Source organism: Xenopus tropicalis, chromosome 6 (genome assembly GCF_000004195.4).
Source record: "Xenopus tropicalis strain Nigerian chromosome 6, UCB_Xtro_10.0, whole genome shotgun sequence".
NCBI lineage: Eukaryota > Metazoa > Chordata > Amphibia > Anura > Pipidae > Xenopus > Xenopus tropicalis.
In genome coordinates, this window is record NC_030682.2 from 33906945 (window position 1) to 33929586 (window position 22642).

A 22642-nucleotide genomic window follows, 5' to 3' on the forward strand; every position below is an offset into this window, starting at 1 on the left:
TACACAAATACACGAATAGAAAAATAGACGTCGTTTTTATCGCATAAAATAATGCAGAATGCGATCAGCCCGCTTCCCCAGCTCACATATATGGGGCCGGTACTTGCTGTTATTTGCAGGGAGGTGAGAGGCGCTGGGGGAGCTCGCTGAAAGGTGGGCTCCGACTCGCTCGCACAAACGCCAGTAGAAGCAGAGGGATTGTGACGTCAGGGGTTGAGTGACCAATCGGGAGGCGCTGCCCTTTTGGAGACAAACCATTCGACTTGTGGCTTGTGAATCAAGTCTAAAGGCAGAAGCTGAACTTTAACAGAATCCACCTTAAATCTCTGCCTTAACTGCACAAGGCAAAACAAGTGAGAATTAGCCACGGAGAGGGGGGCTTTAACATTAAAAAAAAAAAAAGGGAGAGAGAAAGAAAGAAAACAAGGCTCCATTTAGCCCTGTGCTGCAAGGCCTCTCACTCTGTGCAAGGGAAGGGGGAATTACCTTAAGTATAGGGTAGGTGGCCTCACAGGGGTGGGGAGGGGGGTTGATTGCTCTCAATCAGAAAGTTTGATGATGACCATGACTACGATGGCTGACGGCTTGGAAGCTCAGGACTCCTCCAAGTCTGCCTTTATGGAGTTTGGTCAGCAGCAGTCCCACTCCCAGCAAAGCTCGCCGGTCATGGCAGCCGGTCACTACCCTCTGCACTGCCTGCACTCCGGCTCCCACCCTCACCATCACCCGCACCACCAGCAGCACGACAGCTACTCCGGCAGCAACTCGTACAGCCGCTCCCTGGCCGCCTACCCTTACATGAGCCACTCTCAGCACAGCCCCTACCTGCAGTCGTACAGCAGCAACAGCAGCAGCAGCACCACGACTCAGAGCCGAGTCGAAGAGCCAGGTGAGGCCGAGCACTACTCCTTCTCTGCAGCCCCAGGAGCGCCCTTGCTTATTCTGCCCTGGGGTCGCTGCTATACTCTGCAGTCTCCGTTACAGATGCACCTACTTTGTGGCATTGTGACTGACTATGGGAGACACGGTTTGTGCCAGCACCGGGCACACGACTTTGCTTTATTTTCTCTCCTTTTCCTCTTTATACTGTGCAGATTTGCTTGGAACTGCTTATTTTATTCCCTTATGTACATTATTGCTCTTTCTTCTTGTGCAATTATTCATAGAAATACAATCGTGTCATTATTTAGAACGTGATACATGCAGTGTTATATTTATATACATATAAATAGGTTTTACTACCCGGTATATAGGAAGCGCTTTTTTTTTTTATTAATAACTGCATTTTAGGGGAAAACTGAATTTAAGCTAGCGTCCTTCTGAGTGACAACCCAATTTAACAATAAGTACCAGAAAGGGGGGAGGGATGTCTAGTATTGCACATGGATTCACTTATTTGCTTATTAGGTTATTTATTCCGTACGCTTTGCTTATTGCTAATAATAATTATATACATCATACCCACTAAAATCTGCTGTTTAGTATAATAGTTATTATCGTTATCGCTGTCTGCGGCAACATCTATCCAATCATCTTCTTATTAAGCAAACTATGAGAGTGTCCCTGCTTCTCATGTGGGGACTGTCCAGTTTTAATGAAAGTTATTCGTTTTCAATTTAATGACTGGCATTATGGAAATTATACAATTATTTTCACAATTATTATTTGTACTAGTAGAAAAGTCTGTAAATAACAATGCTTATAATTGTTGTAATTATTATATTACTATGATATATTATATTAGTAATGACAAGCATAAGTGACATTACTATTATATATAATACTAGTAGAAACGATAAAAAGAATAATATGTTTGGGGCGAAATGTACAACTGAATATGGATTTGCAGTCATTTCCATTGGTTTAGTAAAATCCAGTGCAATTGTGTATTTCCCTGTATTTAAGCGAAACGTCTTTAGGAATTGCCACAGGCCGCAGTAATATCGGTTCAAGTGAATGAGTAATTTTCCCTTTTAATACAAAATAATGTTTAAGGCAAATCCCTTTACTGTAACGCTTGCCTTTCCTAATCTTTAGGGGTTTATGTGTGTATGTAATGTGCTTATACAATAACAAGGGTGAAAAGGCAGAGTATTTTGTATTTAAATTGGTTCTTTGGCCTCCTTGTTTTGGCAAGTAAATAAAGATCTGATGAAAGGCCTGCTGCCTGTACTGGAAAAATATGGGCACTCGCGTTCACTGCGTTGATGTCACAATGAAGGGGTTTGATTTGTGTCATGAAAAATGGACGTGAGATTCTTTTTGAAATGACCGATATTTCCCCCAAGTTATTTATTTCCACACGGCAGATGATTTGATTGGAAGATATATGACTGGGCGATCAGAAACTCGAAATCACCGATTGTTCACTCACTAGGCAGCAAATTGGTTACATAAAGTCAATTAGCCGTGTAAACATCTCGTTGGCTGAAAGGATCCCCAGCCTTTCCTAGAGAATAATACAATATATCTGCTGCTTTACTGGAGCCTCATGCAAGAGCTCATCCGTGCCATTTAGTGTCTGGGCCATATACAAAGAGCAACTAGAACGATTCCATTTTTACAAAATTAATTAAAAAAGGAATAGTCTCCATGAAGTCTACATATATGGGTCATTACATTCAATGAATTTAGCTTCTTATGCTGTAATCATATGATTGTAACTAAGTAAATACTATTCTCTAACATTCATGTGCTTCTTCTTTAGCGGAACAGCAAAAAACAACAGTGATCGAAAATGGGGAAATTCGGTTTAATGGGAAAGGGAAGAAAATTCGCAAACCCCGGACGATATACTCTAGTCTCCAGCTGCAGGCTTTAAATCATCGCTTCCAGCAAACCCAATACCTGGCACTACCAGAGAGGGCAGAGCTAGCCGCTTCTTTGGGTCTCACTCAAACACAGGTAATACACCAGGGAGATCAGTGCGACCCCTAAGGCAGAACATACCAACACCAGAAAGTACAATGTCAGTAAGCTGCCAGACCGTAACCCGCTATTCTCTTTATAGAGCATTTAAGAAAATTCGGCTACAGTAAAGAATAGTCCTGTTAAACACTTCCACTTAGCACAAACAATATATATTCCTTGGATGGGATACAAAGCCAGAATGTCCAAGATCTCCTGTACCTGTCAATTTATTTTGTTAATAGTAGTTTTCTTTCGTTATGCCAGGCAGTAGAGGCGTGCTAGGCCTCTAAAGTTACACTTGGATTTACATTTCGGTTAATGGCCCCACACCCCCAAAATATTTGTATATCATCTATCTATCTATCTATCTATCTATCTATCTATCTATCTATCTATGTATCATCTATCTATCTATCTATCTATCTATCTATCTATCTATCTATCTATCTATAATATATATATATATATAGATATATATATATATATATATAGATATAGAGATATATATATATCTATATAGATATATATATAGATATGTATATATAGATATATATACAATACCACTAGACATTTAACAGCACCCTTAGGCAGCTTTCCCCAGTAATCCGATGGCTGCAAACACACATGTGATGCAATACATAAGGGGCCTCTCCCTTACTAAGCTGGGTGTCAGTGCGCACTATTCTAGGTATCAAAATGCAAAAGGCTGGTGTCTGTGCGCAAGGCTGAGTGCCAGGTGCTTGATATTTTGATGTTGAGCATCTACAGACACAGTGCCCTGCAATTTTATTTTATAATCCAGACAAAATTCTTGCATTAGAAATGTGTCATTCCCTGACACTACCAGGGCCTTTTTAACATTCCATAATGACACTGGAAACTCTCAGCGCTGTTTGTGCATAACAAGCATTACTGGGCATGCATATAGTGTTGTGTAAATGCAGGTTTGTGTTATTGTGGTGGTTTGTTATTAACTTCTATTTATTGCAACTGTAAAATAATTAATAAATATATAATAGATAGATAGATGACAGATAGCTATAGATGATAGATAGATAGATAGATAGATGATAGATAGATAGATAGATATAGATTATAGATAGCTATGATGGACAGATGATATATAACATTATACCATAATAAGTTCTAGATAGATGAAATAAAAAGTAGATAATATAAATAATAGCAAAAAAAATTAAAACACAAAAAAAAAAAAAAATATATATATATATACACACACCTATCAATATATACACATATATACTCATATAGACACACACATATATGAAAAGAAAACATGAATGAAAAGCACATTGCTCCTATGCTTTATAACGCTGTATAACGGCGCTGCAGTGAATGGCAAGTGAATAGGAGGAATGGCTGCTGCACAGCATGATACTGGCATTCTGGTTGGCTTCACCACTAAGGTCCTTGGCACAAACAAGCCACAATCTCCTCTAAACCGTGGGATTTTCTGGGCACTCTCTTTGGGTCTCTTTAATATATAATTCCTTTTTTTTTTGACTGCAGGTAAAGATTTGGTTTCAGAACAAACGGTCCAAGTACAAGAAGCTGCTGAAACAAGGCAGTAATCCCCTGGAAAGCGATCCATTGCCCGGCACAGCCGCCCTCTCCCCTCGCTCTCCAGCTATTCCTCCCGTGTGGGACGTTTCGGCCTCTGCCAAGGGGGTTAGTATGGCCCCCAACAGCTACATGCCTGGCTACTCCCACTGGTACTCGTCCCCGCACCAAGACACAATGCAGAGATCACAAATGATGTGAAGCTTCTAGGTCCAGTTTGGCAAAGACTTGTGGAACAAGTGGCGCCCATGCCAGTCATGTGCCAGGATCTGGGGGACTTACAGTGGCGGTGCAGGAGCCCATCAGTGGGCTAAGCCTCAGTGATACACCTCATTGGCCCTTGGATAATCTCTCCTGGACTCCAAGATAAAAACAAACAAACAAGTTTGGATTAAAGGGCAAGTTATCTGCATGAGACAAAAATTTTCTTACAAAAGCCATGTACAGCATGTGTGGCGTGAGCAAGGAGCAGGGAGAGGTGGCACCCAACAGCAGGCTTGGAACCCTATAAAATAATGGATCTTTGTGTCTCATGGACCCTGCTTAGGAACCACTGTTTTGTAGCAAGACTGTGAATGGATCGGCTCTGGGGCCCGCTGGCATTCGCTTGGCAAGCTATAGAGACATTTCTAAAAATGACATATCTGTATATATTGTTGAATTGCAGTTGTATATATCCTTTGTATGTTATTGTCTTTCATAAATGGAAACAAAACAAGCATTCCTCAAAATGCCTCAGTGTCCTATTTATCAAGCCAGCCTTTTAAAGGGCAATTTTCCCACCCTCCAGCTTATGCTTAACTGCAACTGTCAACATGCCTTGTCAAACTGTTGTCCAACTACAGCTCCTAGTCCCTGTAGCCCTGATAAAAATGAAGAGGGTTAGCATAAACATGTTTACAGAACAGATTCATGTATACATGGAGCTGCCGAAAAAAGAGCTTGGGGTTAAATCACATCAAGTTCGGTGTTATGATACACAATGTGCACAAAATAAGCAACAATAACAACACAAGCAGATTCGTTTCTTACAAATGAAATAAATTGAACATTTCTAAAGAAATATGCGTTGCGCTTGCCCTTGGCGCTACTGTGTGCAGTGCAAATCTAGTCAAAGCTAAAATAAAGAAGCTGCATTTCCATGTTCGTTAGATGCCCCTTGCTGGGAGAATTAGTAGGAGCGACCTGGGCATCTTTCAAATCCTGAACCTTGAAAGCACTGAGCCACTTATGAGGAGTCAATAGACAGTCAGAGAGTGCTCGATATAATGACAGCTACACACAGTCGTGCAAAAGGACAGTCACTATAATTAGGCACAAAGCAAAGATTACTTACCAATACACCAGTGTTTTGTGTGTGTGAGTGTGTGTTTTTGTTTTTTATATTTATTTTTTTTAGTTCTTGACGCTGAGCAAGTTCCAGTCTTCAGAATGGCTTAAACCGGTCAGTCTTGTCATTTCTATGTCTCGTATTGTTATGTTATTGAACAGTGCCGCCTTATCTCTCCCCCTTCCCACTGTGCATCTTGGGTTCACATCTCCCCAGGATCATTGCTGAACAAAGCCTGCAGCTGCCGTCCCATCCAGTTACAAGCACACATTGGGGACAATTTAACGTTTTTATCCAGAAGAAGGTTTTTTTTCCCCCATTCTCTTAAATGCAGCCATAATTAGAGTAATTTTTCATGTAGCCCGCTGATTACAGCGTTTTTACCGTCAAAGATAATTACCTGTAATTTTCTTCCACTTTTAATACTAAAAAGCCATCTTTATTTAGATTCAGGAACAGGAAAAGCGAAACAAAAAAGGGAAATTATTCTGTTATTCATACACAAATTGCAGAGATGTAGGACCTAAAATTGAAAATTAACCAGAATTATAATAGTAAAAAGAAGGGAGAAAGATTTCAGAATTACAGCTGCTCAGAGCATCGCTGAATTATTCACATTATGCTAAACCTGGAGCTTTGTGCGGGGCGCTGATCTGCCACAGCCGAGAGGGGCTTTGGGGCCTGATACCCCCCCAGCACTTTGTTCTCTGTCACCCCAACACTTCCAGGTACGGTCTGCACTGGGGAAGGCTGGGTTCAAAGGGTACATGGCATAAGAAAAGATAGATGATAGATAGATAGATAGATAGATAGATAGATAGATAGATAGATAGATAGATAGATAGATAGACGGATAGATAGACGGATAGATAAATAGATAGATAGATAGATGTTAAAAAGGTAGATAATTGATTGATAGATAGGTAGACAAACAGATAGATAGCTAGATGATGGATAGATAGATAGATAGATAGATAGATAGATAGATATAGATAGATAGATAGACGGATAGATAGACAGATAGATAAATAGATAGATGTTAAATAGGTAGATAATTGATAGATAGGTAGACAAACAGATAGATAGCTAGATGATGGATGAATAGATAAATACATAAATAGAGATAGACAGATAGATAGATAGATAGATAGATAGATAGATAGATAGATAGATAGATAGATAGATAGATAGATGATAGATAGATGATAGATAGATAGATAGATAGATAGATAGATAGATAGATAGATGATAGATAGATAGATAGATAGATGATAGATGGATCTATTAAAGAAATGGAGATCCCATTCGGTTTGACATTAAATATATTGTCACTGTCTTTGTCACTGTCTAGATATGAAGATAGATAGATGATAGATAGATATAGATAGATAGATAGATAGATAGATAGATAGATAGATAGATAGATAGATAGATGATAGATAGATAGATATAGATAGATAGATAGATAGATAGATAGATAGATGATGATAGATAGATAGATAGATAGATAGATAGATAGATAGATGATAGAGCTATTAAAGAAATGGAGATCCTATTCGGTTTGACATTAAATATATTGTCACTGTCTAGATATAAAGATAGATAGATGATATAGATAGATAGATAGATAGATAGATGATAGATAGACAGATCGATAGATAGATAGATAGATAGATAGATAGATAGATAGATAGATAGATAGATAGATAGATGATAGATAGATAGATAGATAGATCTATTAAAGAAATGGAGATCCCGTTCGGTTTGACAGTAAATATATTATCAGTGCCGGTGCCCGGGCTAACCACAGAGGCGCCCCTCCCCCACCACACATGAGTGCCATTGCATTTGCGATCATACTATATGATCATTTAACCCCTTCAACACTGAACTGACTGTATAAATCCTATCCACCTTCTACGTGGAATTGTAGTGGCCATAGCCCTACTTGCGCACTACAGGGCCGTTATATGGCTCTCCCTTCCAGCCCATTGTACTGCCATATCAGCCACTCTCATTATTGTTGCACCTGCAATAACATTCTGCGTATTTCATCCGATCTGGGCGATTCTATTCAGCTATGAGCGTTATAGTCCAGGGCCAGAAGAGACCCTTCCATTTTCCATGTGACACAGGGGGAGGGGGGAATATAGCCTTGGCATTTTGTACTGTATTATAATGTGAAAGCCTGAACCTAAACTATAGCTAGTACATTCTTGTACCTGCTCCCTCTTCTACCATTCTGTCTGTCTATCCATCTATCTATCGATCGATCGATCTATCTATCTATCTATCTATCATCGATCTATCGCTTTCACTCTTTCCCTCTTTCTGTCGCTCTGATTTAGTAGCAAGGCAAGGTTCCCTATTGGAAATGATTCCCAAGGCAGATCCAGCCGACTGGCTCAGCAAGGTGGGTGAGAAATGAGAGAAAAGCAGCTCTTACCCAGGTTCCCAGTGAGCAGGCAGTGCTGGAGCCCCCGGAGCATAGAAGGTGCCGGGCAGGAGCATGGAGGGTGCCGGGCAGGAGAATGGAGGGTGCCGGCCCGGGCAGGAACATTGAGGGTGCCGGGCAGGAGAATGGAGGGTGCCGGGCAGCAGCATTGAGGGTGCCGGGCAGGAGCATTGAGGGTGCCCCGTAGGAGCATGGAAGGTGCCGGGCAGGAGAATGGAGGGTGCCGGGCAGGAGCATTGAGGGTGCCGGGCAGGAGAATGGAGGGTGCCGGGCAGGAGCATGGAGGGTGCCGGGCAGGAGAAAGGCAGAATACCTTCCCGAGTGTCGGGGCAGACTCTCTCTTTGCATTCTTGGTTGAGTGAGCATATCCAGGTGTGAAATTGTTTGCACACCCCGGCACCTCTTATATTGCCAGCAAAATTAGCTGTTATTACTGTCACTGTTTAGTGATGGTTAGCTTGATAAAAAAAACTGCTGTAATCAAGACCTGGAGCATCTTTGCAAATTACAGATAATTGTAAACGTCCAGATTATGATAATAGCATCCTAATCCAGCCTGCAATATAATTATTACAGAGTGTTACATTTGAAACCGGCCAGTAGGGCTAATTCTACTATTATTTAGCCCCTATTTTGTACGGCAGACTGGTTGCTGAGTGGAAAATGCACAATTGTCATTTCGCTGGGCCCTCATTGAGCGACAGTTTAGGCTGAGGGAAATACAAAAGTGGGAAGGGTAGAGGAGCGATAAAGGACAAAGGATTGATTCTTTTGGGCTGCGGAGCCCCTAGCACTGCTTGCTAGAATACACTGCAAAGATAGGCAGCTCTCCAGGCAAGTGGGTATATTACTCAAATAGCACATGTCCCCCCAACAGTGAGCCCACCTAGAGCCCCTACTGTAATCTCCTTGTAACAATAGGGTAAGCAGCTGACCCTGATAGTGCTGGGGATGAAGAATTGTGGAGGGTCCATCGGGGTCTTAAATTACCAGCATTTTAGGCATATGTGCCAATTTTATATGAAACAAAATGATGGGCACTTTGTATCTTGGCTGCCAGAGATCCCCGTATGACAGGGCAGCCACCAGGGGGTGAAACAGAACTAGGCCCACGTCATTTCTGGGCCATGCAAAGCAATATTTAGTATTGTATGTGACAATGGTCCCCAAATGTTGCACCTGTACTGGGTCCTAAAGGAAAAAAAGGGGTTCTTATAACGTCCCTGTGTATGTAAACTCAACAGTACCTTTTGTCTTCTGGGAAGGGACAACAATTGTATGATCATTGTATTGTAGGAAAAGTTACTATAGGCAAGGTGCAACAGTCAGATACTTTTGTGGTGCAACTGTCAGTTGAAGATACAGATAGATGTAGTTCAATTACATCCCAGGAGCTGCAAGATTTGTTATACAGGATGAAGGGCCTTGGAGGCTATTTAGCCATAGGCTCTGATCGATACTGCAGGCCTGTAACACATTTTCAATCAAAAACACAAAAGTAGCCAAAACATTGCAAGAACAACTCTTTGCTGTTTGCAGGACGTCTTGGGTGTCCCAGCGACACTTCTTGTCACATAGTGTCGCTGTCATTTTATCACACCAAAAATCAGTATCAGTTGCGTTTAATATGAATATGGGATTACAGAGCCCGGACATGCGATTCTGCAGCCAATTTAGATACCATCAGTGATTTCCATGGAGCACTTTAGGGAATGGATAAAGGCCTAATTAATATCCCTGTAACAACCAGCTCAGTGTTATCTCTCCCATAAATGCAGTGCGATTTCCTTCTCAGCCAATAACACACACCTTTAACCTACCATTAACTCTCTAGCTCCCGCGTCTCTCTAACTTTCCTTTCCTCACATTAACCATTTGCTGCCAGTCCGCACTAATTGGGACATCCAGTGTACAGCTTACAAGATCTGATCCTTGATCTATTTGGTATACATTGGTTCACTGCGTCTGGCAGCCTGTTCAGTTGCTTATACAGGGCTGGTCGTGCTAGCCAAACGGGCCAGTGCCTTACTCTTGGCCTCATGGCACTTTGTCATTAGTCACCTTGATGTATGGGCATTAGTCCTTGAAAGTCACTCTACTGACATAATAATGCATGTGAAACACAAATCACTTTTATAATCTGTATACATAACTAAAACAAGAATAATATATTTGTAACTATTTGTTTACTGTCTGTTACTGATGGCGGAGGCCTAGAATTGCCCAAAGCAGCAAAGAAATGGAACCTAGTAAGGTTAAACCCAATTGCGTTCTCTCTGGCTCTTTAGCACTAGGTGACTTTAAGAGCGCAAGAATACTCCGCAATCTGTAATAATACAGTTATAATAATAAAGTTTCTATATAATTGTGATCCTGTATAACGGAGCATGTGTTATATTTTATTTAATGCAGGGGTGGTTGGACAACATATCCACTTGGAAGCAAAAAACATATATCAGTCAAACAGCTTTATTCTCTCCACTCAGTAGGCCAGCCCTTTCCTATATACTGCTTCCATGTACTGCATGTCTATGGGTGCGTATGTTCTACAGGTGCTATAAGATATGTGTGTGTCTATACACTGCAAAGGAACATTCCAGGCAAAGCATCTGGAAATTTTAAGTTAAACAAACAGTCTCAGTAGAAATGAGAAGCCTCTACCCGAGTAATAAATGTACATGCCATGTATATTCCCCTGGTTGCACTATGCGCAGTGACAGTGAGACAGTGCTAGTGATTTACTAATCCCCAAAACCACAGGGCGATCCTGGGAATGATTTGTGCTTAGCCTAGGAATTGCTGCCTACACTGGAACATACGTATAATAATCACATAAGTAATATTTATCTCCATGGCATGTATGTGTGTGTGGAATAAAACGTATATGTATATTTTTGCATTTATATAGCTTTCTTGTACATATGCAACGCTGTAAATAAAAGGGATCGTCACTAAAACAAAAATAATTCTTCAAGTTTCCTATATTTATTGGTTCAAATGTCCATCATTACTTGTAAATGTAATTGCTGCTGAAAGCAATGTGTGTTCACCCCTTTCTTTTCTCTGATTCTGACTTGAAACAATGTAGTTGAAGTCGGTTCTCCTCCAGCTCTGCTAATCAGCTGGCTTCTGCTACATTGCTTCGGGATTGAAAGAATATAAGCAGCCAGCCACATTCTGCTTTCAATTGCAATTACATTTCCAAATAAATTTGAAACCACTGAACATTTTTAATGAACGTATAATGGAAAGTTTCGAGTTATATTTTGTTTCATTATGCACATTATGCAACAACACCAACAACAAAAAAACTGCTCTTGGGAGGAGAAACCCTTTTAATACATATACTGCTGCAGATTTCTCTCAAGCCAGCGGGCTCCAACACCATATGACTGATAGATCCTGTCCTGGGAGTCGCACACAGAATTACAGTCAGATGTGAAGCCATGCATTCCTCCCCAGCTTCCAGGACTGGGCACGACATATATCCTTACATTATATCCTTACATTATATCCTTACATTATGTCCTGATGATCAGATCTTATTTAATGACAAATAATGGCATTTTCCCTACGTTATTGGGATGCTAGATTTCCAATGGCACACAGGCAATTAGCCCCACTACCTGAGGAGTGGAAGTGAGATTCTCCCAACCCCGGGTGTTGGTTCTTTACAGTATCAGTTTCCCAAGTGCATCTTTGACTGTACAACCTTGCCTGGCACTAGGCCCAGGCTGGCAATCTGTAAGCAGGCCAAGGCTGGCGATCTGTAGATTTAGGCAAAAGCCAGAGAGCTACTGTAAGATTCCATCGGCATTAACTCCTTTTTGGGGGATGTTTGGGGCTATTTTGAATCTTTGTCCAGACCGGACCTGTCTTGCACTCTTTTAAACGACTTGACTAACAAATAGCACATGTGTGATTCTCGGTTCCGATTCCATATCTCCCCCTATGCACGAAAGGAATTCACACCCTGGCTGGAATGCAGGAGAAACTGGCACACAGGAATCGCTCTGAAGAGCTTACGGGGATAATAGACGCAATCCCTGCGTCATTTCAAGCTTTAAATTAAATTGCGGACAAACCAAAACCTGGCGCAGATGTGGGAGGGCAGAAGGCGGAGCACATTACGATTTTTATCTTAATTATTCTCTACAAAACATTGTAACTATAATGACTTCCTGAGCATTTACTGTAGTGAAAGGGCTGATCCTAAGCCTCCTAGTAATGTTACATATGGGGTTCCCAAATACACTGTGGGGGTGTCATACTGCTTATTATAGAATACTGCTATCATAAGGTTATATCTCAAATTAACCCGTAGGAATAGATAGGGAGTTAAAAGAAACCATCGCTTCGTAGTGTTTTGTTTCCAGGAAAGTGAATTCTTTGCCAGTAATTTTGGTAACAAAGGAACAATCTGTATGATCGATTTATAGTTAGATCTCTGGGAATTTCAAGCCTCAATATTTGTTTCAAATAATAAAGAAAATATTTTACAACTTCAATTACAATTCGTGAGTGTGGCCTTTTAATGTGGAGTTGATGACATTTTAATTTGCACTTTCAGTTACAGTTCCAAAAAACATTGATTAATAATCTAATGCAGTAATGGAATGACAATTACTTAAACATTGGACAAGAACCCCTACACCCTGAACCAACTAATTTGCTGCACCCGCTGTAGAATTCTGGGTTCTATACAACTCACTGCTGAGTATATTAGCTATCAACAGAAAAATCGAATTTTATAGCGTTCTGTAGCAGCTGGGGGATCAGTCCTAACACCCAGGTACCAACCAGAGCAGACAGGGAATGCTGAGGCGTGTAGTTCAAAATCATGTTGAGAAGTTGAAGAGACCAGGTATACAGTATATTAACCTAAACCAATTGATGTCATTTGTTTTATATAATTCGGAAAATCCTGTATATTCCAGGCAAATTAAATTATTAGTAGGCAGAATATAATGATATTCATTTTATAATAATTGTTATAATAGGAATATCCGCACATGTAACCAATATATTCTTTATTCTAAAAATAAACCTTCATTTTGTTATCAAGCGCTTTAGCAAAAAACGAATTTGTCAGAACAGAAGGTCAAACTTAAGGAGCCCTGAGTGCTTTTTTTTGAAGCTCCCTATTGCACCTATATCTCAGCAAAATAAAATAATATCACATAATGGGATCATTATTAAAGAAAAAAAAACTATAACAAAGAAAAGCGTAAACACCAAATAAAGATGTAAAGAAACATTGGAATCCGGCGGCTCCTGAGGATTTGGGAGTAGGTGTAATTAAAGCAAGTCCGGGTACGTGCGATTCTCATGAGAAAGCGAAAGAAAGCCCCCTAGGGGCGAGACGGGGCAAGGCAGGCACCACGGTGACATGCAAGAACAAAGCTGCAGACAGAGAGGGGAGGGGGCCGCAGACACACGGGAGATAAAAGAGCGGAGACAGGTAACTGTGCCTGAGGCGCTGAGCTGCTACTGCTGTGTCTCTATACTAACCCGTGTGTCTATGTTCCAGCTCTATATTAGGCCATGTCTCCCTATTGTAGTTTTTCTATCCATATCCTCGTCCATGTGTCCCTAAGCTGCCCATGAGTCTATATAATGGCCCACATAGAGCTCCTGCTAAAATATCTCCTTGCATGGCACACTTTGTGCACATTAGGCGCTAACTCCCTGGCCCCTTACTTTCTGGCATTCATTTGCTCTTCTCTGCCTGGCACAACTCAGATCCTTTAGCGCCTGTGCTGTGCCCCTACCCTAGGCCTATAGTGCCATCCCGGCTCCCATACCTTCTATGGTGCTGGCATCATAAATACCTCAAGGAGGTCGGCCCTCTTGGCATGGAGGGGGTTAAACATACCTTCCAGCCGATACATAAGAACTCATTGATCTCTCTTTCAGAATAAAAGCCCGTTTCGTAGCCAGGAGCTGGCATGGCTTTTAATATTCACTGATCCCAATAGATTCCAGCCCCCACCCCACCCACTGCACAAACCTGCTGCGAGTCTCAGTTCCAACGCCCAGTCTGTGTACAGTCCAAACAGCTGCCTTTCTTATTTTATCTCATCTATAGCCATTAGCATCCATAGCAATAGCCAGTGCAACATGGGGGGCACCCATCCCCATCAACAAAACACACAGGCAAACAAAGGGCTACACGGCTATACCATACATTTCCTAAATATGATGAAGATTATCACCATATAGATTCTTAGATTAATATAGGTTCCTAGTCATGTCATCAGTTATCTGTATTAGATATGATGAGAAGCAATATACCCCAAATTCTATTGTAGGGAGAAAGACAGCAAAACCTGCATTGCAGTTAATTTGGGCTTGATCTTTGCAGTTAAAAAAAAAAATCTGTTTCTCCTGGTCGAAATAATTTTATTTATCCAGAATATACAGTTTAATTCCTCTATCTACATGTATTTACATGGTTAAAATAAACATTGAAAAAAAGTCTCTGGAAAAAAATGAGGTCATAGATTCAAGGCACCATTGAGATAGTGTCCCCAGTTGCGCAAAGACAATCTGTAAAAAACACACGGTCTCCTTTGAAATGCAATAAGTTACATGCAACAAGCTTTACACAATATACTTTGCCTTAAAAAATCCATGTTATGCATTGTTTTGTATGACTCCTTAACAATGAAAAAAATGATAGTCCAAAAAAAAGACAAAAAGGCGGCCCGGGTGTCTTTTAGTAGAGAGTCCCTGATGCCAAGGCCAAGGGGTGCTGTAAAGAGGCATGGTTCTGCAGGTTCTGCAGGTGGGTGCCTGTAGGGTACCAGACGCTGGAGTTCTCCAGATAGGAGGATGCAGGGGAGCTGCCGGAGGCCTGGGGGTGGGAATGTACATGGGGGTGGTGGCTGAGTGACCTTGAAGATCCTTGGGGTTCCCACACTACTGGAGACTGGGGAGAATTACACGCCATGGGGTCACTGGAGCTGGGGCTGTGTTCTGGAGGCAGCTCTCCGTTCTTCATGATTTTCTTAATCTTGGATCTTTTATTCTGGAACCATATTTTTACCTGAAGTGAGAAATGATAATAATTAGGATACATTCTCCGGGGAAACACATGATAATTATTAGGCAAACACTTCAGGTTCTACTCAAATACAAGTGAATAATCTGACACGTTTTTACCCTTAAATAATATATCCCAAAAATTGCCTTTAAGAAGTATAAGGCTACACACTACACTCAGTTGCTGAGCAAGGGGATAGATATTTTGTGAAAACTGCTAGGCCCCCATTATCAATGCATTCATCTGCACATAGAATGGGCGATATACCAGGCAATTAATGATTGTGTTCTGTAAGAGCAGCCATGGCTAACTGGACAACACATGAAAGAGTTCTATGTGGATCTTCTTGTTAATGGTAGAATATCAATTTTGTAACCTGGAATGCATTACAATTCCCGATCCCTCTCTATTTCATATTGGTGTTCTTCTATATTTCCCTGCTTTTCATTATGATATAAACTTGTAAAACCATATCAGAACTGTTGCAACCTACTGGCTCCAGTGACATCTAATTACTTACCCTATAAAGCTCTTATACTATTTTTTTAATCTAATCCTCTTTACAGAATAGGCAGTATAAAAGTGTAGGACTGACTGAGAGCAAAGGCTGCACAGCACTGGCCCCTCTCTGTGCACATTTCCTAATGTCATTTTCGTATCTACTCGAATTTATTTTCGTTTCGTTTTCTCCCTAAACCCAGAACATATAGAGACCTCTGCAAACCCAGACAATCTCCAGGGTTTGCAGTTTTGCAGCACTTGGGTTACTGAGAATTCCCAGTCCCTTATCTACATTCCGCAATACTAGTTCACAATGCGCCCCTATGTCTCAAGCATAGAGAATTAAACTGTGCCACACATCGTCCTTTTACGCACCTCCATTACAGGGAATTCTGAAATTGTTTGTATAAAGGCCAAGATTTCGGGTTCCGCGGCCCCTTTTTTTTTAGAACGTCCATATTATTATGCATTCCCCATATATATATATATAAAAAATATATAACATACATTTCATAAATTGAGCAAAAGACGCACATTAAGCCATCTCATAAAATCTTAGAGGCATTTTTACCTATCAACAAAATATAAATATCTATGTGCGTATAAATATAATGCACACATACCATTGAATCACACCTCCAATTTAGCATAATAACTTGGCATAGGAACAAGGGACCGCACAAAGAACGACTTATCAGTTAAAAAAAATATGTATTAATTTTTTATAAATACATTTCGGTTACACGCCATTGCCTTCCCCAGACAGGGACAAAGAATACGCATTATACCGTGTAGCTGGTAAAACGAGCGCAATCGCTTGTTCATATACCCAAATACACATGCGTACGTAGCGTAGTGCTACAATTTAGTAGATTAGCACTGAATACTGGGAGTGGAACAGGCCTGAGGGCCATGGGGCCTCTCTTTCACATACAAGGATCCTACCTGTGTTTGCGTTAGTCCCAGAGATGCCGCCAGTTCTGCGCGCTCCGGCAGCGCTAAGTATTGCGTCTTCTGGAAGCGCCTCTGTAGCGCTGCGAGCTGGAAACTGGAGTAGATGGTGCGCGGCTTTCGGATTTTCTTTGGTTTCCCATTCACCATTCTCACCTCGGGCTCTGATACTTCTTTTTCTAGGGAAGGAAAACACCACCTCTTAATGTCAGGAACATTGGACTGGAATTTCATTATTTTTGTATCTAATAATCTAACCTCTATGACTTCTAAATCGCACAAACACGCATGTACCAATGTGCACATCTATTTGTAGTGGCTATACATATAATTTAGTGGCTACATATATAATATTACTATCCTTACAAGAGATTGCCCACCCTGCCCCCTGTGGTTAGTAATATCGGTGTGTTATGGGGCTGGATCTCTACTCTGCGCTAGGGCGCAATCTTGCGCGATCAGAGCAGATTCCCAGGCACTGCGGTCAGTGTGCTCAGTGCTTGTACAGACAGGAAGTGGGCACCCTGGCACCAGACGGAGCTCAGTGTATATGGGGTGTGGGCGACCCAGCCCAGACAGAGCCCAAAGTGGCACAAGAAGGAGTTGAAAGCCCCGCAGGAAGGCTGCCCTGTCATTTGCTCGCTCCGCGGTTACTATGGTCAGTGCAGACAGAGACAGCGGTTCCCCATAGAACTGGAGGAAAGGTTTAGTCCTCTGTATCTGGCACTGACACCCCCTCCCACAGTCACAGCCACATCACCCAATCTGGCCCAGGCACAGACTCGCACAGGGCTGGCTGCAAAACCAAATCTGCGCCCACAAATACTCCCCTGGCAAACGTGCAACAGCTCAAAGCCCAAATAGAAAAACAACAACAGATACTGGGATTAAAGGGGCCCTCCACCCAAAACTGGCGTCAGCATGGTGAAAGAAAGTGCAATTCTAACATACATTCAAAATGAATGAATAATCACGTTTTTGAGTGGTTTTAAAGTTATTAGTAAATGTCATTTGTATGAGACGCAGTGTCAGTCTGGCAGTTTAGAGGCTGAGTCCTGAAACTCTGTGACAAGCCAGCTGACCTGACAGACCTGAAGGAGAACTTACCTATTATACTGTCGCAACGGTCATAACCAGAGAAAAGAAAGGGATACAAAAAAAACAAAAACATTGCTAGAAATTACAAATAACTTTAAAACCATCAATGAACTCTAAAGTTGCTTAGAATTGTATTTACTTTCCCTGTGTAAAAAAACATTTTTGTTTAAAAGTCAACAGAGCAGAGATCCAAAATGATGTCCTTAAATAAGGCCTGGCATGGGAGACACAGTGCCTATAATATCAACAACAATTACCCAGATATATATATTAATGGGCAACTAGTTAAACGAACAGCACTTCACTGTGCAGCAGCTCACACCCCAAACCTGCATTATTAGTAGAACCCGGCACTGGGGGGCTCTGTAACTGCGTAACTAGCCCGCAAATGTCTGGGGACATCAAAACTCTCACAAAGTGGGGTTCAGTCCCTCCAAAACGAATGATCTCAGGATCCATAATTTCAACGCTGCCAGACTGTACCCCACCAGCACCTAATGACTCCCTACCCCAGCAGCTGCCACGTCTGATGCCCTCCCGCTGGGGCCCAGCACTGACAGCAACTAAATCCTTTCCACTCGCCGCACAGGGACGCGTAACTGGGATCCGCATGGCGCAAATACGCCTGAGCCATGTACACTGAGTGGTACATAGTGATGCTTGTGTTGGGGTTAAATAATTTCAGGCACAAAAAGGCGCAACGGGTTTGACGCGAGTCTCACTTAATATATACACCTTATATAAACAGGATAAAACGAGATAATAAGACAGGCAAGCACAGAAATGGGAATCTTCCAATATTAAAACAACTTTAACATGTTAATATAAAAGCGGTGCTCCTCTGCCTACTCTGAGTCGGGGGAGCCCCAGCCCGGTGCGGCGGGATTATCCGCACTAGCGCTGCTGTAAATCGGGCTTGTTTGTTTTGCGCGCAGCTGGAATCTCCCTGCGGTTTGTTATGGTGCGGGCTGGTGGCGCCTCAGTTCTAAAGGGAAGCGGCAGAGACATGGTTTTAGGCCGGGGACCACAGCTACAAATAGCTCCCAAGCCAGACACAGAGGGGATTCATGCCAACCCGCTACTGCCCCAGGCTCCCCCAAAGCCTGCACATTAACCCTTCCAACCCCAGTTGCCTACATACATCAGTTCTCCCTTTACATGCAACCCCCCCCCCCGTCAAATCATCTCTGCCACCCAGGGGTCCCATTTACCTGGCTGACTGCTGGGGGGCTGCACCCTGTTGTACGCTCCGCTGTACTGGTGGTGAGGGTGGTAAGGGCTCCCATAGCCATAATCGCTATAGGCTTTGCCAGGGTAGTTTCCCGCTGCTCCATTCATGCCATGGTACTGGTACTGATAAGCATTAAGCGCCTTTCCATAAGTGGCCGAAGTGGGCGAACAGTAGCCATGGTGTGGGTGGCCAGCTGCCCCTCCTGGGCTGTAGTAGCCAGAGTCAGTGGCTGTGGATTCGGGCAGTGTTGGTGAGTCCTGGGAAGGATGGTGCATGATGCTCTGGAACTCAGTGGCTCTGATGGTGGCGACTCTCCGCTCATAGACTCCTGTCATGCTCTGGGGACTGCGATCTGCCTGCATTGGGGGCGCTGGGAAGCTGCTCAGGCGGCCATGCTGCTGCTACTGCTGGGACTGGCACTGAAATAGTGAGAGCTTGGGAAGGTTCCTTAGTGATCTGAGCAGGAGGAGGAGGAAGAGAGAGAGGAGGAGGAGGCTGGGCGCACACTGCTGGATGGGGCTGACTGGAGGCTTGGTTAAATGCACAATTGCGCTATTACTCACAGTAGGGTGGATCCATTCACAGTAGGCTGGTGCCATTGGCCAGGAGCATCGCAAGCGACAGCAACACCCCAACCCGTTCAACTAGTTCAGAAAAACAAAAGCTGCACTACAACAACAACAGCCTCCCCCCCCCGAGAAATGATCATTCAGTTCCTCTAGGTCTGGGGCACAGGTCCCACCATCTCTACCAACTGGCTAGGGACATTGGCGACATTTTGCGATTTATAGGCACCAAATAAAAAGCCAAGGTGGAAGGCTCGGAATTGCTTGGGCCTTATGTCAGTTATTGCACAGATAGGACCGGACTGAGACCCCCACACCAATTTAATGCTTTGGACTAAATAGGACGCTTGTCAAATGATAGAAATTAAAGAGGCATTATACGATAGTCTTTTGGTTACGTTTATTAAATTGCTAGGCTGCTTTTGTTCATAAGCCACATCCATACATTCCTCGTCCCATCAGACACAGACCATGAGAGGCAGTCAGGGCATCGCTTGAGATCTGGAGAGCCTTTGGCCGAGCTCAGTATTATTATCAGTATTATTAGAATCTCTAATTACCCCCCAATTTGCCTTTATTCAGTGATACGCACATATATCAGTGTCCTGTTATTAAACGGACAAATCGAGCGATCTCTACATAAACACATCTACAAATCAGTTAATAGGGTAATGGGAAAAGACACTTCGCCCCCACCCTGGAAAAAAAGGCAGAAGAATTCTCATCTCTATAGATCTATATGAGAATTAATTACCATCTCTAGATACCTGCTATGTGAATGCACAGACACATTTACATGAGATAATCGCATGCAACTTCTTATCTTTTATCTGCCCATTCAGTCTGCTGCCTGCAGGTAGGGGGGATGCGGAGACAAGGCTGAACAGCCACCCAGTGCCGGACCCCTATGAAATATTCTACTCTGAAATTCAGAAATGTTATATACCATATACGTTTATACACACGCACTCTAATTATTAGTATTACACAGATACATTATCAAACCAAGCAGTTTTTTTGTAGCCATGACGTTTTCAAAGAGAGTAATCTAGAAAGTCCAGAAGGTTTCCTTTTTAACATTATTGTATTTAGTTTCATATGCTGATCTCCTGGCCGAGGAAGCCTGTTCCTGACCGAAACGTTACACAACTCCCTTAATAACACTTACTGCCCTATAGTAACTCTGGGGATTCCTACATGTTTGTATATAGAAAAGAACAAATATTGTAAGTATCTGAAAATATGGTGCATACTTATTATTGAGTTCTGCTCATCAATTTTTGGGTTATACTATCATATTCCTTTGTTTTCTTTAGCCAAGTAAAACTTAAAATAAATGATAAATATAATATATACTTGTAGGTATAGTAACCATATATTTCAATATGGTTTATATACAAAGATATTGTTTTGCGTGTTTAATAGATTTATGTACAGAATGCCTAAATGTCCTAAAATAGTTGATATGGGTAAGTACAGAGGAGCTTTTGTGTGTGTGTATATATATATATATCCAAATATGGATTATCTCCAGTATTTCGTGATATATATGTATATGTGTATATCGATATATATATATATATCGATATACACATATACATATATATCACGAAATACTGGAGATAATTACAATTAAAAATGCAATGTTCGTGGGTATTTATATATATTCCCAAATGGCATATAGAGTAAGAGAGAGAATACATAGCAGTTCCAGTACAGTACTAATATATTTATAGATTTTGGTTTACGTTTTGATAAAACAAAACAAGAAACAATCGCCTGTTGTCGGTTGCAATAAAATAGTGTGTAAGTAATTGGAACAGAGATCACTAGGTAGAGGCAGTGGTACTGGTTGCTAAGGGGCACACACTGCCCAGATACCCAGCGCTGCACATTGGCTCCACCACAATCTCTTCAGATTCTCAAGAGCTTTACATGATTCTTCATAATCAGAATGAAATGTAGTACAATGCGGCCATTGTTGCGCACACGACCAGGCCCATGAGTAAGGCGGTTGGTGCCTATTTTTGGTGAACCAGGAGAAGGAATGATGCACAAGTCTGGCAGCAGGGAGACACACACTGACAGACAGGACGACAGCGATCTGCTCATTGCCCCTAACACCCCCATACAGAATGGCGTGCAGACTGGCAGGGACCGGGCTCCCGGCGCAGACACGTATCCTACAGCGCTAATGTGCTCCTGCTTATCCCATCTCTTATACCATCTCTGTAGCGAGAGCGCCACCTAGCGGAAATAGCGCTGCACTGTTATTCGCAATTCTAATGTTTGCCCATTACAAGAGTAAATACTAAAATCATTAGCGATGTCAGGGCGGCTGCAGTTGGTATATCGGATAACAAATGTAGCATCAACGAAAAGACAAGCAATTCTAATACAATTATTATGATTATATTATAACTGCCTTACTGGAGATAATACTGTTACTGGGAAGTTATTGTGGTCCACCTTTAACTTAACTTCCTCTTTGCAACTTTTCAATTGGTCTTCATTTTTTTTTTTCGTTTTTGAATTTCCAGCGTTCAAAAGGGGGATACTGACCCCAGCAGCCAAAAACTGTTGTTATTTAAGGCTACAAAGTTATTGTTACTTTTTTTACTTTTCTTTCTATTCAGACCCACTCCTATTCATTTTCCAGAGGCTCAATCAAACTACTGCCTAGTTGCAAGGGTAATTTAAACCCTAGCAACCATATAGCTGCTAAAATTCCAAACTGGAGAGTTGCTGAATAAAAAGCTAAATAATTAAAAAAAACACAAACAATACAAAATAAAGCCCAGTTGCAGTTTGTCTTAGCATAGCACTCTCTACAACATACTAAAAGCTAATGTAAAGGTGCCAGTGTGACATTAATGCAGCACCTACTTACATTGTTAATGGCAAAATGATGGCACACATATCCTATAATGTATTGCTATATAATTCCTTAACTCCTGATATACACTCAGGGTTC

At 41.8% G+C, this 22642-nt stretch overlaps 2 protein-coding genes across 2 annotated transcripts; one reads left to right on the top strand and one right to left on the bottom strand.

Moving 5' to 3' along the window:
- The first annotated feature begins 265 nt into the window (after positions 1 to 265).
- On the top strand, positions 266 to 5222 carry dlx6 (distal-less homeobox 6). The gene is given in 2 exon segments (NM_001142206.1): positions 266 to 2904; positions 4441 to 5222. A coding segment is annotated over 1 exon segment (642 nt). The 5' UTR covers positions 266 to 555; the 3' UTR covers positions 1198 to 2904; positions 4441 to 5222.
- A 9439-nt stretch (positions 5223 to 14661) lies between these two features.
- On the bottom strand, positions 14662 to 19601 carry dlx5 (distal-less homeobox 5). Its single transcript, NM_001004778.1, is given in 3 exon segments — positions 14662 to 15324; positions 16768 to 16952; positions 19083 to 19601. Coding segments are annotated over 3 exon segments (870 nt in total). The 5' UTR covers positions 19438 to 19601; the 3' UTR covers positions 14662 to 14994.
- Between the last annotated feature and the right edge of the window lie 3041 nt (positions 19602 to 22642).